Consider the following 15,434-nt stretch of genomic DNA (forward strand, 5'->3'; position numbering starts at 1 on the left):
AAATGCTTATAAAATTTTAATTTTTTCAAGATCCATGAATAAAAATGGGGATCAAGCACTTAGAAAAGTGGTTCTTTTCAGTTAGTTGAGTATGGATCTTTTCCAGCACAAACAAGACTATATACCAGATTTCAACTGCTTGAAGTCAAATACAATATGAATTAAAACCAATTTAGGCGTAAAGGAATCCAGGAAGGAGGCTACACCTGAACAACTCAAATTAGAGGTGCTGCCTTTGAGTAATCTTGGAAGTTCACAGGAACACCTAATCCTCTAATCCTCTAATGCCTGACTCTCTCTAGAGACCAATTGTTAAAAATAATCAGAATTTTAGAATAACAAAGAAAAATACTGCCCTCATTTCAACTCTTAAAATAAAAACTATATGACTACTAGAGAGAGTGTCTGTCTCTCTCTCAGTATATACTTAAACCAATAGGTGCCATTCTTAGCATTTTCTCTCCAAGTTTCCAGCAACATTTTGGATAACCAGAAGGTAAGTATAACAACAACAGCCTGAATAAAAACAACTGAATAGAAAAATAGCATGGCTGTCACGTTTCACTCACCTCCCCATGCGGTGGCTCCTCCAGAAGGTGGGGGTGGCGCCGGTGCTGCAGCTGCTGCTGCCCCTCCAGAAGAAAAGTCTGGCTGGAGGTCCAGGAGATCACTAGATGGTTTAGAAGTGCTGAAAGGACAATACAATTTCAAAATCAGATTTTAGAATTTTATAATGTAGAGGTGTTTTTAAATGAAGACTGATGCTGAAAGCATTAAAAATTTTGGATACTTTAAATCCAATAAAAGAATAATATTTTGGAAAGCATAGCATATGTTCTTCTATCCCAAGGGTTGGCAAACTACTGTGTAAAGGGCCAGAAGCTAAATATTTTGGGTTTGTGGGCTAGATCATCTATCACTATTTGACTCTGCCAGTATAGCATGAAATATGAACAAATGAACGTGACTTTGTTCCAATAAAACTTTATTTATAAAAACAGACAGTGGGCTAGTTTCACCCATAGGCCATAGTTTGCCAACTTCTGTTCTCTACACAATAACATAGGTAAACCATTCTTCAAGCACTGGGCCACTCAACAAATAAGCCAGAAATTAAGGGGGAAAACCAAAATTCCTCAAATTAAGGGTTTTTTAAAAAAATAAAATATGTTAATTATTTTAATAAATATGTTAATGTCCACTGAGCAGCAGCTGAAGTGCTGGTTAGGAGGACTGTGATAAAAGGAAGCATATTCCAAATATTAAAGGTATTAGAGTAAGAGATTTAGGGGTAATCTTTCCCTTTTCTCTATTTTCTAAAAATTTTGTATGGAAAAAAATTCTTGCCTTAAGAATTTATTTATAAAGCAAAGAATACTAAAATGAATAATCACTAATAAACCTTTTTTTTCTAAGTTAAACTATAACATATCAAGTTTGCCTAAAAGAGGACTCACCTAAAATACTTCTGTATTTTTTATTCTCATTCAGATAGGGCTGTGTTTTTCAAAGCTCCTCCATCTACAGAAGTTCCAAGGAGGAGCCTAGAGCTCTGCTATTCAAAGTGTGGTCTTCAAACTAGTAACATCCTGAGACACTGTTAGAAGTACAGAATTTTGGGTTTATTCCTATCTTCTATATAAGAATCTTTATTTTAATATGGCCCCAGGTGTTTCACTCAGGTTTGAAACACTGACCTGCAGATTACCAGACCATGTACCAAGCCACCGGGATGCCAGATTCCCCACTTTTCTTCATAAATAGCAATTTCAGCTTTTCCTTTCTAAAGGTAAATTAGATCTTAAAAAATCCATTTTTTAAAAAATTTCAAACCACCTGCAACAGCTTAGTTCTGATTTCCTTTTCATAAACACAACGGTCTAAGAGCCAGGATAGGGAAACATGATTAAGACCTGAATCAAAGCTTTTAGAAGAAACAATTTATCTTAGTATAGAGGCAAAAAGGACTTGGTTTATCAAATTTGTGATTACAAAAAGCAGAATTAAGCAAGTAAGGGTAACACACATAGTTAATATGGGTACGACATGGATTTATTGCTCAGTTCAAAATTCAGGTCTCCAAATACAGGGCATTCATAATCAGTCACAGATACATCCTCTCAAGACAAAAGAACCAAACAAAAGGCGACCTAAAATTATTATCTGAGGAAACCACTTTGAGTTGGGGTTTCATCTGAGGCAGCCCTGAGATTTTACCCAACACACAGTGTCTCCACTTTCTCACTACTCTTCTGGCCTTTAGGTGCTATAAAAGCTGATTAGGAAGATCCCCATGTTCCCTTCCTATCACCAGTGTCAAGAGTTCCTCATAGGCACCAGCTAACGGGCCTAGAGCTACAAAGTTTTTTCTTTTTTTTTTTTTTTTAAAGTGCCTTAAGACACTCTTTGAATTTCACACAAGAAGCTAAATTCTGAAATCATTTTCCACATCTTCACAACTTCAGAAGACTCTGAAGTGTGTGTACTATTCTTCTACCTCCTTTCCTAAATGTGGGAGCAAGAAGATCATTTCTACAGCTTAGGTCTTTCTGATGCTTTGAGAATACAGGCCTAGGGAACTATAGAAAATGTGAACCTAAATATAGCCCAAACTAGCATATGCTATTAGGACTAGCTTTCATTTTGTGAAAATATCTGGGTTCAGTACATAAAAAATAAAACAAAAGGCTAATCAAAATACTAATAAACAGCTCAGTGCATACTCATTAACTAACCTGACAGGGACAGCCGCAGACGCAGTTGCAAATAAATCAACCGGTGGGGATGTATCAATAGTTTTAGCTGGTGTAGAATTAGGAGACGTAACAGTTGTGGCTGGAGAAGACTGAAAGTGAAGATGCACAACACACTCTAGTCAAATGCGAATCTAAAGGACACAGCAACAGGACCGCCACTTTGCAGACCTCTGACATTTGCAGCCATTTTTTGGTAACTCCTTGTGGGAGGAAAAAAACTCAAGAAAATTTGAAGTGGAGAACTATAATAAATAATCAATATTGGACAATACAGTTTTCAAATTTTAAAAGTTAAATGCAAGTTATATAAAATTATGTTTAAAATATTTGGCTTAACATTGCAATGACTTCCACTTATGTAGTTTACATCAAGGCTAACTGGTATTTCCTAAACATAAAATTAGCAGGAAAGATCTTATCAGCTGCTAAAAATGAAGACAATTATCAATCAGAATAACCACTATAAAACCAAGGCCATTCTTTTTCCTTTGCATCCTAACCAGAATTCACATAACATCTTCTCAAGTGTCTTTAAGTTCTGGAAATCAAACTTTCGAAATAGTTCACAGATGGCAGAGAACAATTTATAAATAAGACTCAGGTTACTGACAGTTTAAGGGTATCATGACTATATTCTATCACTAATACGACATAGATAAAATTTTAAAACTGAAATAAAATCTAACATTTATTGTCCTGTACTGGTTTATTTTTTAAAAGAGAACTTAATAGTCAGTTAATATATTAAAAATTAAGATTTTTGTTGAGGTAACTATTCTAATTCCTTCCCTTTATGTGGTATATTTAATTCTCCATGTATTTACAAGAGAAAGATTAAAGGGGCATCTCAAACTAGTCCACTGATACTTACTGTGAATGAAAATGTGATAAACAGCAAGAAAACATGAAGACTAAGACCAATCAAAGGCTATCAAACACTGCTATAAAGAGACACCTAGGGGCGCCTGGGTGGCTCAGTGGGTTAAAGCCTCTGCCTTTGGCTCAGGTTATGATCCCAGGGTCCTGAGATTGAGCCCCACATCGGGCTCCCTGCTCAGCGGAGAACCTGCTTCCTCCTCTCTTTCTGCCTGCCTCTCTGCCTACTTGTGATCTCTGTCTGTCAAATAAATAAATAAAATCTTAAAAAAAAAAAAAGAGACACCTAATTTCAAAGAGACCAAACTTAAAGTTTCAAAAAGTATAAATTAAGAAAAAGGACTGAGGAGATTATAGTGAGAGGTTTTCAGACTTAAGTAGTATTTGTCTAGTATCTCCTTGTCCGAGAACCAAGAAGTCAAAATTCAATAGATGTACAAATGTTAAGCATTTAGCAACTCATGAGCAGTATGGATACTGCTGCTCAGAAAATGTCTACTCAAGCCTTTCTCTTTACCAAAAATTCCAAATTTTTGAATGGATTATGAAAGATCATCTAGGGAATAGAAAGGACCAAACAAATTTAATTTGTATGTTCTCCACTGTGTACACTGACAACTCTTCTAAAAGAAATCTGTGGGTTTTTTCAAACCAATACATGTAAATAAGCTTAGAAAGTAATGTTTATGAAGATACCACTGAGAACTTAAAACCAACAATGAAGTTACCAACATAAATGTAAAATGAAGGTCTTCAAAGGCTCACTAAAAACTGCTCTGTAACAATAAGCCCTGAAGAAATGAGAGAGCTAGGAAAGAGAACCAGAAGAATCCTGTTATTACAAAAAGAAAATGTCAATAAAATTCGATTTGGCCAAAATGTAGAAACAGACCATCCCCAATGATGCCATTAATTTTTACCACACTCTATTCTGCAGTCGTACATTGGAATTTTTCATGTAGACATAATGACTTTAAGCCCGGTTTTACATTAGAATCATCAGGAAGGTTTTTGTTGGCTTGAGCTGCTGGAGGGAATCTTAGGCAGCCAGCCAGATACTGACACAGTACAGGGTATCTGGGAACCACCAGAGCCGTCATAATGACATCCTTCATGTCTGTAATAACAGCAAACAGAATGGAAATTTATCATAGAGGAAAGAGCACATTCATTACATTTTTCTCTGAAAAATACGATGGCAAATGTGAGCTACAGATCTAGGGAAATAAGTACTATTGTCACTGATAATCATAATCCAATCCTGTCCTTTAGTATGATTAAAAAAAGAGGGAGGAGAAAGAGTTATTAAAATTATGACAGTGGAGTGTCTAAAAGGTAAGCTTGCAGAAAGACACTCAACCACAACTGACTTCTTTATCATTCAAACACATATAAAATTATGTGTTCTATCTCACAGGGCTGGGATTTAGAATATGTATGTTCTTTGTAACTAGTTTGTTTTCAGTTGTAATATAAATGTATGAAAATTTCTCCTACTTAAAAAAAAAAACTCAGTCTAAATAGAGGACTATGTAGACATTGCTATACTAGACTAGAGAAACTAATATAAAGTAGAATACACAAAATTTACCTTTCCGTTCCTCAAATAATTAAAAATAAAATTACCATAAGACCCAGAAATTCCACTTTTGAGTAGATACCTGAAAAACTGAAAGCAGGAACTCAAACAGGTATTTATATACCAATGTTCACACAACAGCATTATTTACAACAGCCAACAGGTGAAGACAACCCAAGTGGCCAACTGACGGATGGAAGAAGTAAATGTATGTATACATACAATGGAATGTTTTTCTTTTAAAGATTTTATCTATTTATTTGAGACTGAGAGAGAGAGAGAGGGAGAGAGAGAGATGGGGAGGGGCAAAGTGAGAGGGAGCAGTAGACTCCCCGCTGAGCAAGGAGCCCAGTGTGGGACTCGATCCCAGGACCCTGGAATCATGAGTTGCACCAAAGGCAGACGCTTAACCGACTGAGCCACCCACGCACCCCCATACAATGAAATATTATTCAGACTTAAAAAGGAAGGAAATTCTGACATATGCTACAGCAAAAATAAATCCCCCAAGATATTACATTAAGTAAAATAAACCAGTCAAAAAAGGCCAGACACTGTATGATTCCACTTATTTGAGGTAACTAGAGTAGTCAAATTCATGGAGTCATAAAGTAGAATGGTGGTTGCCTAGGGCTGAGGAGAAGCATGTGGAATTAGTGTTGAAAGGGTGCAGAGTTCCAGTTTTGATGACAAAGTTCCGGAAATGGACAATAGTGATGGTTGTACAACAAAATGAATGTATGTAATGCCACTGAACTGTACACTTAAAAATTCCTAAAATGGTCAAAACAAAACAAACAGCCAACTTACCTTACTTAACGGAGAGGGAGCACCAGATCTAAAAGGCAAACAAGAAAAATCAAAACCAAATATACATGGATACATTTGTAGAAGCATTTAAGTTTGATATCACCTGGACAAGCATTAACTGGTTTACACACAGATGTTTTAGCAATGGATAAACTATTTTTTAAAAAAATAATTTATCCTTCGCTCAATTATGACATCCTTTTCCAATGTTTTCCATTCAGTTAATTTCTAGTTACTACCAGTTCTTAAAACCAAGTTTTTTTTCTCTATTTCTAGTAACTCAATTTTTTGAGTTGATCATTATTGCCTACATCCAACAAAAATTAGAATTTCAAAAATGTTGTCCAGACTTGGGGAAAATAAAGCTTTACAGAATTAAAAAAAAAAAAAAAACCCTCTGGTTCATTACTTTTAAAAGTTAGAAAAGTCATTAAGGTACACTGTGATTCATTTAATCATAATTGTGATGCATTAAAAGAACACTGGAATTTTAAAAATCCTTATGAGCCGTGTGCCTGAAATGTATCTCAACTTCCACATGTATACTCCTGGTTTGTTATCTTCATGGCTGCAATGAAAGCTATTATGGAAAATATTCCCATTATCCTGTTAGAACTGGTGGGAGCTTGAAAAAGAACAGTAACCTCAATGCTTGTTTCTAAGGGAGTGAGGAAAAATTGGAAAGGAGTAAATTTTTTTTTTTTAAGTGAGATTATTGCTAGCACTGACCTGTACATCATTTCTAACAAAGGGTTTCAGAAACGACTACCTAAACAGCTTACGTTTTACCAACCCAGGTTGGTGAAAAATAAATTAATGATAAAATAAAATAAAGAAAAAATATTTTGATAGGAAGCCTACTGTCAGAGTCTTAGAGCATGGCGGGGATGGCTTTCTATTCATCTACAGAGAAAACAACACAAAAAGCACTAGCCAAAAAAATTAGCAGAGATTTAGTAACTGACATTTTGTACAATATCATGAATTTTTGTTTTATTGAGTGTAGCAAAACAGATTTAATAATATACTTCACATTAATACTTTTTATGTTCAACCTTATTTGTAAATACCTGCTATTAAAAATTATCATCCTCAAACCTAAGTACAAATATCATAACTGACACAAAATCGTTTGCCAAGCTCCTATATGAGCACCTTTACTAAATGACACTTGTAGTTACCCCATGGACTAAGCAAATAAATGAAAATCTGTCTCTGTCCAATCACCATCCCACTTACCACATTGTATCTTATTTCTCTGTTTAGTTATCTGTCTTTTCCACTACAGGGTAAATTCTTTGAAGAAAGGGAATCCAGCCCTTTACACAGTACCTGGCATTTTGCAGGCACTGGTATTTCTGTATTATTTGAATTTTAGAATAAGAATGCATGACTCTTTGTATAAAAAATGAACCAAAAGTCTTAAAAATTATTTTGTGTGAAACTAAACTGTCAGGATGAAAGACCTCTGTTCTTATGGCCCACATCTAGACTTCGCCATGATTTCATCTAAGTGGTCAGAACCAAAGGTATGCACTCCCTATGGGGCCATAGCCTTAAAAAGCATCATTAATCACTGATTGAAATCTGAAGGCTCGAGGCTCACAGAAGTAAATAGTTTGCTCAAGACTTAGCATTCTTTAATGGTGGATTTAGGACTCTAGTCTGAGTCTGTATTGATGCCCAGAGCCTCAATGATGCCCTGTGATGCTCGTTTCACATTCCAGCTTGTCCTGATACGAATTCAGATGGGCGTGGCACGTGTGTTCCTCTCTTCCTTTTACCTCTTTCTTCATTGATTTACCACCCTACTACCCTACCATGGGTCATTCACCCTTTATAAGAAATGCTACAATATTTATATATATAGATAATGACACTTAGTAAAAATTAATACTTATTTTAATGATTTCAACAAGAGAAATCTAGTACATACTGAACTGAGCTGGGAAGAATAAAGCACAAATATAATTTTAAAAGAGAATGGATGACCCATGTAGTCCTATTCCAAATTCTGTGAAATGCTACAAATAAATCTGTGGGTTTTTATGATGAACATAGAAAATGTCAAGGTTTATTTCCAGGATGTTAACAGTAAGTCATCAAAAGAGGGAATTTTTTATGTCTTATCCACATCAATAATCTCTACATAATTTTGGCTATAAATGCTAGCCAGAAGACAAACAAAAAGACAAAACACAGATGTGAAAAACCTATCTATGTCATCCAAATAATTTTAATTACAATCGACTTATAAGGTTTCCTGCACCCTCAGCACTTAGTAAACCCACATGTAAAATGAAATCAATTTCTCTTTTGTTCTATGGAATCACAGAAACACACAGTATACAAATATATCACACAGTATTTGCATAAAACTTCAAAAATGAGTACCAGTGAATAAAAGCCATTAAATGTAAAGAGTATGCATATTTTTATAGCAGACATTTGAAAACACTTCATTGTCTCAGAGATTAGAATCACTTTATACTGCTTCTTAAAGACAAACAACTTTAATTTTCTTTGTAACATTGTCTTTGGCACTTCTGCCATATGCCATGGGAACATCTTCTGTTTACTAATCAAATAAAAAAACCTTTTTTCAAAAATCTAAGAAGAATGGATATACGCCTAAGTGAGATTGTTAGTCTTGATTTGAGAAGACCAAAATAAAGTAAAACCATTTATGCCAGTCACCTTGCTAGACAAAAAAGTATGATGAAAAAACACAGATGTGTAAAAAATGGACAGGAATCAGTTTTAAATGTTCTAAATACCAAATGTGAAGTCTTAAGAGTGCTTTTTGCATTTTTAGTAATAACCAAATGTAAAAAGTCACTCAATGTAGTACTCACCCTTCACTTAAGTTCCCAGGTAAGCACAAACATACAAAGAAGAACACAGTTAACTACTATATATAGTTCATTTAATTTAAAAATAGGGAATAAGCAAAAGACAAGTTCGTATGTGGTCTAAGCCAATTCAGAAAAGAAAAATGACAAGCATAAAATGATTTTAAAGGAGAGAGAAACATTATGATCAAAGGTAATTCAAAACAAGATCACTGGATTTCTATTTCCCTACCCTTAGAAATGTAACTATGTGTACAAAGCTGTTTTCCAAAGATAGCTTCCAGCAGCCACAAGGGGGCGAATGCAGACTTGAAATTAGGGCTCATGAAATTCACCCTGGAAGGTGGCTTTTTCTGGTGACCACAGTACTGGCAGATGTACCACGGGGAAACTGCAGGGTGCGGGGGACTCCGAAGGGACAAGAATACAGAAAAGCTGACTCTTCACCAAGCATTCTGCATTGCCTTGCCAAGGGAGAGGCTTTAAGTCCTGAGGATATACATCTTTCCTTCACGAAAGATCCTTCCACCATAGGAGCAGGGACATTTCTTAGGCTTCCTGGCTCCTTTTGCTTAAATCCTACACAACTCCTTTGGCTTCTTAGATACTCCAATACTGAGTAGCCCCAGTAATCCCTGGAAGTGGGCATCTTAATGCACTCACTCCTGTGTCTCTTAATGCACTCTCATGTCTTTTTAGTTGGCATCAATCTGTCTATAAAAGTCTGACCATGCATGGCCACAATGAAGGAGGGGTAGACCTTGTACTTGCACTGTGGTAACAATCTTAACAGAGCCCCTGGGAGGTCCTGTCATGCATCATACCAAACAGTTCCACCATAACTGCCCGACAGTTTCCTACAGTGTTGTCCGTCGTCGAAAATTTAAAACAATCAATAATTTTTATACTAACTTGGAAAAGAAGACAGAAATGACACTTAGCTAATGAAACAACAAGCAATAAGTAACATCAGGACATGAATAGATTCTGGGCAAATGCTGAGAGAGAAGAAAAATGAAAATCAAAATGCAACATGCATTTTGATGGCTGTTATCACAGGCAAAATCGAGCGTCAGCATACAGCCCTGCAATGATCAGTTCATAGGTTGTTTCTGTTAACTTCTGCTGTCAACGGAAATGAAACAAGCATAAAGCTGCGACCAACAGACAAATTTCAAACTGACTCTGTAGGGACAGTTACAGGTGGAGATAATGAAATATAAAATTGTCCTTAAACTTCAGAATCAGAAAATCTATCTAAACCGCATATGTGGGGGGAAAATGTCCACAACACATGCAGCGCATGATTAAGGAAGGCTTACTGAGATAGCCCTCCCAGGATGGGTAAGATTCACACACACACAGACAAGGAGGGTAAGCATCCAAGACTAGCAGATTTATAATCTTTGAGCAAGGCACAAAGACTGGAAAGCACTGGGTCCTATGAAGAGACAAGTCTGATACTTGCCAGAGAGAAGAAAAGAAATGGAACCTGCACATTTTTGCATGCAATGAAGAAAAACAGTAAAAAGATGTATGTGCCCAAGAGCAAAGGTATGCCAATCCAGTAAAACTGCACTTATTGCTGATTGATTGATATTCACTATATAAAAAAGATCCTGAGCAAAATACCAGCAGCATGCCATGCTGAATGTTTCAAGTGGGAAGTGTCTAAAACGCAGAAAACTCTATTTGCGGGCTTGGCTTTTTTCACAACAGGGTCCGTAATGTAACAGAATGTTCAAGGCTACCTGTGAAACTGTGCTTGTTTTACTCATGCCCAATGATAACAGCCTCAATTTTTAACATGAACAACTCTTTTTCGGCATATTGTCAATCCCCTGTAAGGGAAAGTATATACATCAGGAAGTTCAGGGAACCTAAGTACGAACTACTAATGTGCTGCATTAGCCTGCAGACAGATTGCCTCTACATGGGGTCACACTGTCCTAGGTTAATCAGACGGGATTTTTGAGGGAACCTGGAAGAATTACAATAAAGCATACCCTAAAACTGTAGGAGTAAAAGTGGTACCATGATACATCTCATTCTTACAAAGAACGACTACAGCATTTTTTTCATCTTATTTAGAATTATACAACTAATGCGTACTTGTTTCCGGGTTTCTTTCCTTCTAATGTATTTAGATGCTGTTCAAGGGTCTCCATAAGACTGCTGGGAGCCTACAATAAGAAAGTAAAAATAAATGTCTGCATTGTTTTCTTTCAAAGTAAGTACACTGGAACATCACTGTAACTTTGCGTGGTGGAGTTCTGTGGGTGGACCCCACTACAGATGTGAGGTGATTGCATTCCAGGTTCTGTTGGCACTTAAATATTTAAATCCCATGGAATCTCAGACAGGTCCGTCTTACATGCAGTTAACTCTACCGCGCAGCCAGTGGTGCTACAGCGTGGTTTCAGTGTACGGATTACATTGGATAGACTTTTTCTGTGACATTACTTATATGCAGTAAATTCAAATCGAGTCCACTGTATGTTTCCACAAGACCACACGAAAAAGGAAAAGGGAATGGGTATTTGTATCCAAGTAAAAAAATACAAGTGCCTAAATACAAACTTACAGAAGTCTGAAAGTACAGTAAAATCTTACTTATCTACACTTGACTTAAATGTTAGGAAAAATTGTTACTATAGTAAATAAAAGTTGGGGGCGGTGTAAATGATAGTTGTGGAGAAAAGGATACATCTTTGATAGTCAACAACAATTAAGATTTTCTTATTACTGAGCTATTTGATTTATATACATAATAAAGTAAATACTTCAGCAAATGTGTTAATGTTAAACTACTGTGTATTAGAAGATTTAATGTAGTTCAACTCTTTTACTAAAAGGGACCTGAATGTTTGTTCTTATATTAACATTTCAGGCAATACAAAGTGACGGCATTTTACTGCATATTAGAAAGAGAAATAATAAGTTCATAGATATATTCCATCCCCACTATTCCTCAAGCATTAGAAACTTAATGTTATGTTTAAATAATTTTAACCTAAATTAGACCTTAACAGCAGTGTAAGCATTCAGAGAACAGTACTCCATGAATGAAAATATTTAAGCACATTTATAGACACATTTAATTCTAATAATTATCCTTCAAATTAATATGAAATTAATTTTGAAGACCTTTATGCTAATTGCTAAAATAGCTCACAGAATTCAAGGAAATTCATATAACTGTACATTTTACATGGTACCTATAATGACAAAATCAAGTAGAATTTGAAAATTCTTATTAAGAATTTTTAATTTTAAAAGTTCAGGATATTTAGTATCTTTTTTCACTTCACGAATAGATTCATGAACCATCTTAACAATTATGTGATTATTATATATGTAATTATGTATTATAAATTATTAAGTGAACAAAAATTTTTTTGATTATCATTTCTTTTTTTAATTTTTAATTTATTTTTTAATAAACATATAATGTATTTTTATCCCCAGGGGTACAGGTCTGTGAATCGCCAGGTTTACACACTTCATAGCACACTCACCATAGCACATACCCTCCCCAATTAAGTGAACAAAAATTTTAACTTGCTAAAAGTGATGGACGTAGGGTAGAAAGAATCAGCCCTATGAGAATTATCTAAAAAGTTATGGCCTATAGAGTAGAAAAAGTAATGATTATGGGGGATATAAAAAATTTAGAAAGTTATACAAATTAGAATTTAAAAAATATAACTCAGGTGAAAATAGACTTACTCAACACAGTCCAATAAATTGCAACTAAGAGTATACCTCTAAGTTATAAAAAAATAAAATTTTAAGAGATAAGGAAAATTTTGCTCCATAGAACAAATAATACAATATAAAGATGTATTCATTGAATAAATGGAATATACACTGTATTCTTAAAAGCAAGAAAACAGAAAAGGCTGCACATTTTTTAGGTGAATTAATTCCCAATAACCTCAAAATTATCATGCTAATTGTCATAATAATAATAATAATTACTATAATTGTCATAGCAATGGAACTTAGGAAGCCTGGACATATAACTTCAAAATGTTCCTATATCTTTTTTTTTTTTCCACTGGGATCATAGTGAAAAAAAAAATATCAAGCCACAGAACCTCTCTCTGGTTACAAGACTCAGGTCCTCTAAATGTTAAATGCAATGTAAAGAAAATGTGATTCTGTGTTAATACTGTTTAAAAGGATAAATGCTACTTAAAGTCACAAAACACAATAATTTGAGATAACAAAAAAAGGAGGTGGTGTTTTCTCTTATAAACTTCCTTAGTTATCTTAACAAATAAACCCAAAACCAGAAAGGCAGTTTGCAATTTCATTCTTTTTGCAAGGTTTCTTAATAATTTGTGGATGAAAAGTTTAAAATAAAGTAGCAGTCACAAAAATTAACAATTGTTGAAAAAAATCTTACCACGAGCACAGAATACAAAACTGACTTTCATCTTTAAGGGGAGTTATTTTGTGATGAATTGCACGTAAAATTAAGTTTGGAGCATTTTATCTTAAAGATTTAAAAATGTTTCATCAGGGCGCCTGGGTGGCTCAGTGGGTTAAAGCCTCTGCCTTTGGCTCAGGTCATGATCCCAGGGTCCTGGGATAGAGCCCCACATTGGGCTCTCTGCTCGGCAGGGAGCCTGCTTCCTCCTCTCTCTCTGCCTGCCTCTCTGCCTACTTGTGATCTTTGTCTGTCAAATAAATAAATAAAATCTTGAAAAAAAAGTTTCATCATTTATATTTCTTATATGGACATGTGAAATCTAATAGAAATAAATTCCTTAAATGCTTTGGAGGGGGGAAAACCCTATTTTGATAGTAATGTGCACAAAAGTAGGAATACTGGCTGCCTCCTAACTCTATAGCACTGAGTCTATCTTGGAATGTAGTAGACAAATAAGCAAAAATTGTTTCAAATTTCCAATGAGCAAAACTTTAAGAATGTCCCTGCTGTTATAAAAGGAACTTAAAGGAACAAACTATAATTAGCAGGGTCTTTAATTGCTTATTTTTAAAAATACCCAAGTCAATAGACCAGTTGGATGGAAAACCAACCCAAGGATCAAGAGTCATTCTGTGGAAGCTAATAGGTAACTGATTCATCAGTGGTACAGGTTTTTTTTAAAAAACACTTTTCTTTACCTGTAGTTTTCAGATCAACCAGAATTCCTAACATCAAAACCTAAGATGTTTTTCATAAAAGGAGATATTTTAAATTGAATGTGTGCGTGCACATACACTCGCGCGCGCGCACACACACACACACGCCAAACAGGAAATGGTATTTTGAAAATCTTTATCCTGGAACAAATTCAAAGCTGACTGTGAGCCAGGATCCAAAAGGAAGCATCCATCTACAATTCACATGCTTTAGATTCTAAAGCATCATTAAAATGGAACAGAAAAAAAAAAGCAACAAAAGGATCGTTCAAAATTTTGAAGCATTTGTAAGTGCTGAGAAATATTTCAATTTTGATATCATATTCCACTTCTTATACAATACAGCACTTCTGAATGACTTAATAAAGATTCACCGATGTTCATAATTTAAATGCAATCATGATGATATGATACGCACAATTGTTTAAAGAGGGCTACCAATGACCACGCTGGCATTTATATTGTGCATTTTCCAACCAAAATGATATCTGTTAAATTCCTCTTCTCGGCCTTGCTGCAAGAGGAAGTCTAATCTTTTTTTCCAGTTACAAGCAGACTATTCTTATTCCCAGATGCTAGGTAGCCTCCCAGTCTCCATCTCCTCATTAACCCTCATCCATGCTGGATATTTTGGTTCATTGCCACAGCTAGATTCAGTGGCCGTGGTGGCCACAGAGGACCTGGCAGAGAGCAGAGATTAGGTTCTAATCTCAAAGGCATTAAACTGAGTCCACACAACCAGGTGTCTCTGACCCATCTCCAGATTAATCCTGGTCCAACACTGTCTAAAGGACTAACCCTAGAACAGCTCACATTCCAGCTCAGACCTGATCATACTACCATAGTGGGTCTAAGTTGCCAGTTTAATGAGAAGTCTCCACCAGACCTGTGGTAGAGGCTCTAAATAAGAATTAGGGAGAGTGTTTAGTTCTGTCACTCACAATCCCAACAGAAATCAGAATTTGGTTACTTATTAAGAAATTTCAAAGCACAAAATACTCTTGTACTGGTATTTTAAATAGACACTGAGAAATGAACTAGAGATTTTTTGTGTGAGTACAAGGAGGTAGTTTTAAAATAAATGTTTACAGGGAAGTTTATGTGACTCTTAAGGTCATAAAAGAAAAGCAGAGAAAAGAATGATATTAGATTATAATGAATATCACAGAATACGCAGAGCAAGATTTTACCTTAAGGATAGGATTTCTGTTCCCCAAGTTGTGATAACACAACGTACACCACTAAATAGTATATCTCTCAACTGCTTCTTCAGGGAAGGAGAATCTATAAATTATAATGAATATTATAGTAACATTCAAAATTAAACCCAAGTATGTGAGTCCTTCTTTCAAGGACATACTACAATTTTCTAAAAAAAAAAAAAAAAAAAAAAAAAAAAAAAAAACA

The 15,434-nt window shown here is 35.2% G+C and overlaps 1 protein-coding gene across 1 annotated transcript in view; it reads right to left on the reverse strand.

Annotated features, from left to right (window-relative positions):
* LOC111147548 (synaptosome associated protein 91) overlaps nucleotides 1-15,434 on the reverse strand; it is a 148,688-nt gene that overhangs the window by 63,888 nt on the left and 69,366 nt on the right. Inside the window, exons 10-14 of the mRNA XM_022503640.1 lie at nucleotides 10,986-11,056; nucleotides 8,877-8,882; nucleotides 6,022-6,049; nucleotides 2,736-2,845; nucleotides 570-688 (exon numbers count right to left, since the gene is read on the reverse strand). Coding sequence (XP_022359348.1) covers nucleotides 570-688; nucleotides 2,736-2,845; nucleotides 6,022-6,049; nucleotides 8,877-8,882; nucleotides 10,986-11,056 — 334 coding nt within the window. The remainder of the gene's footprint in view (nucleotides 1-569; nucleotides 689-2,735; nucleotides 2,846-6,021; nucleotides 6,050-8,876; nucleotides 8,883-10,985; nucleotides 11,057-15,434) is intronic.

The sequence above is a fragment of the Enhydra lutris genome, unplaced genomic scaffold, assembly GCF_002288905.1.
Source record: "Enhydra lutris kenyoni isolate GAN:26980312 unplaced genomic scaffold, ASM228890v2 scaffoldscaffold17, whole genome shotgun sequence".
NCBI lineage: Eukaryota > Metazoa > Chordata > Mammalia > Carnivora > Mustelidae > Enhydra > Enhydra lutris.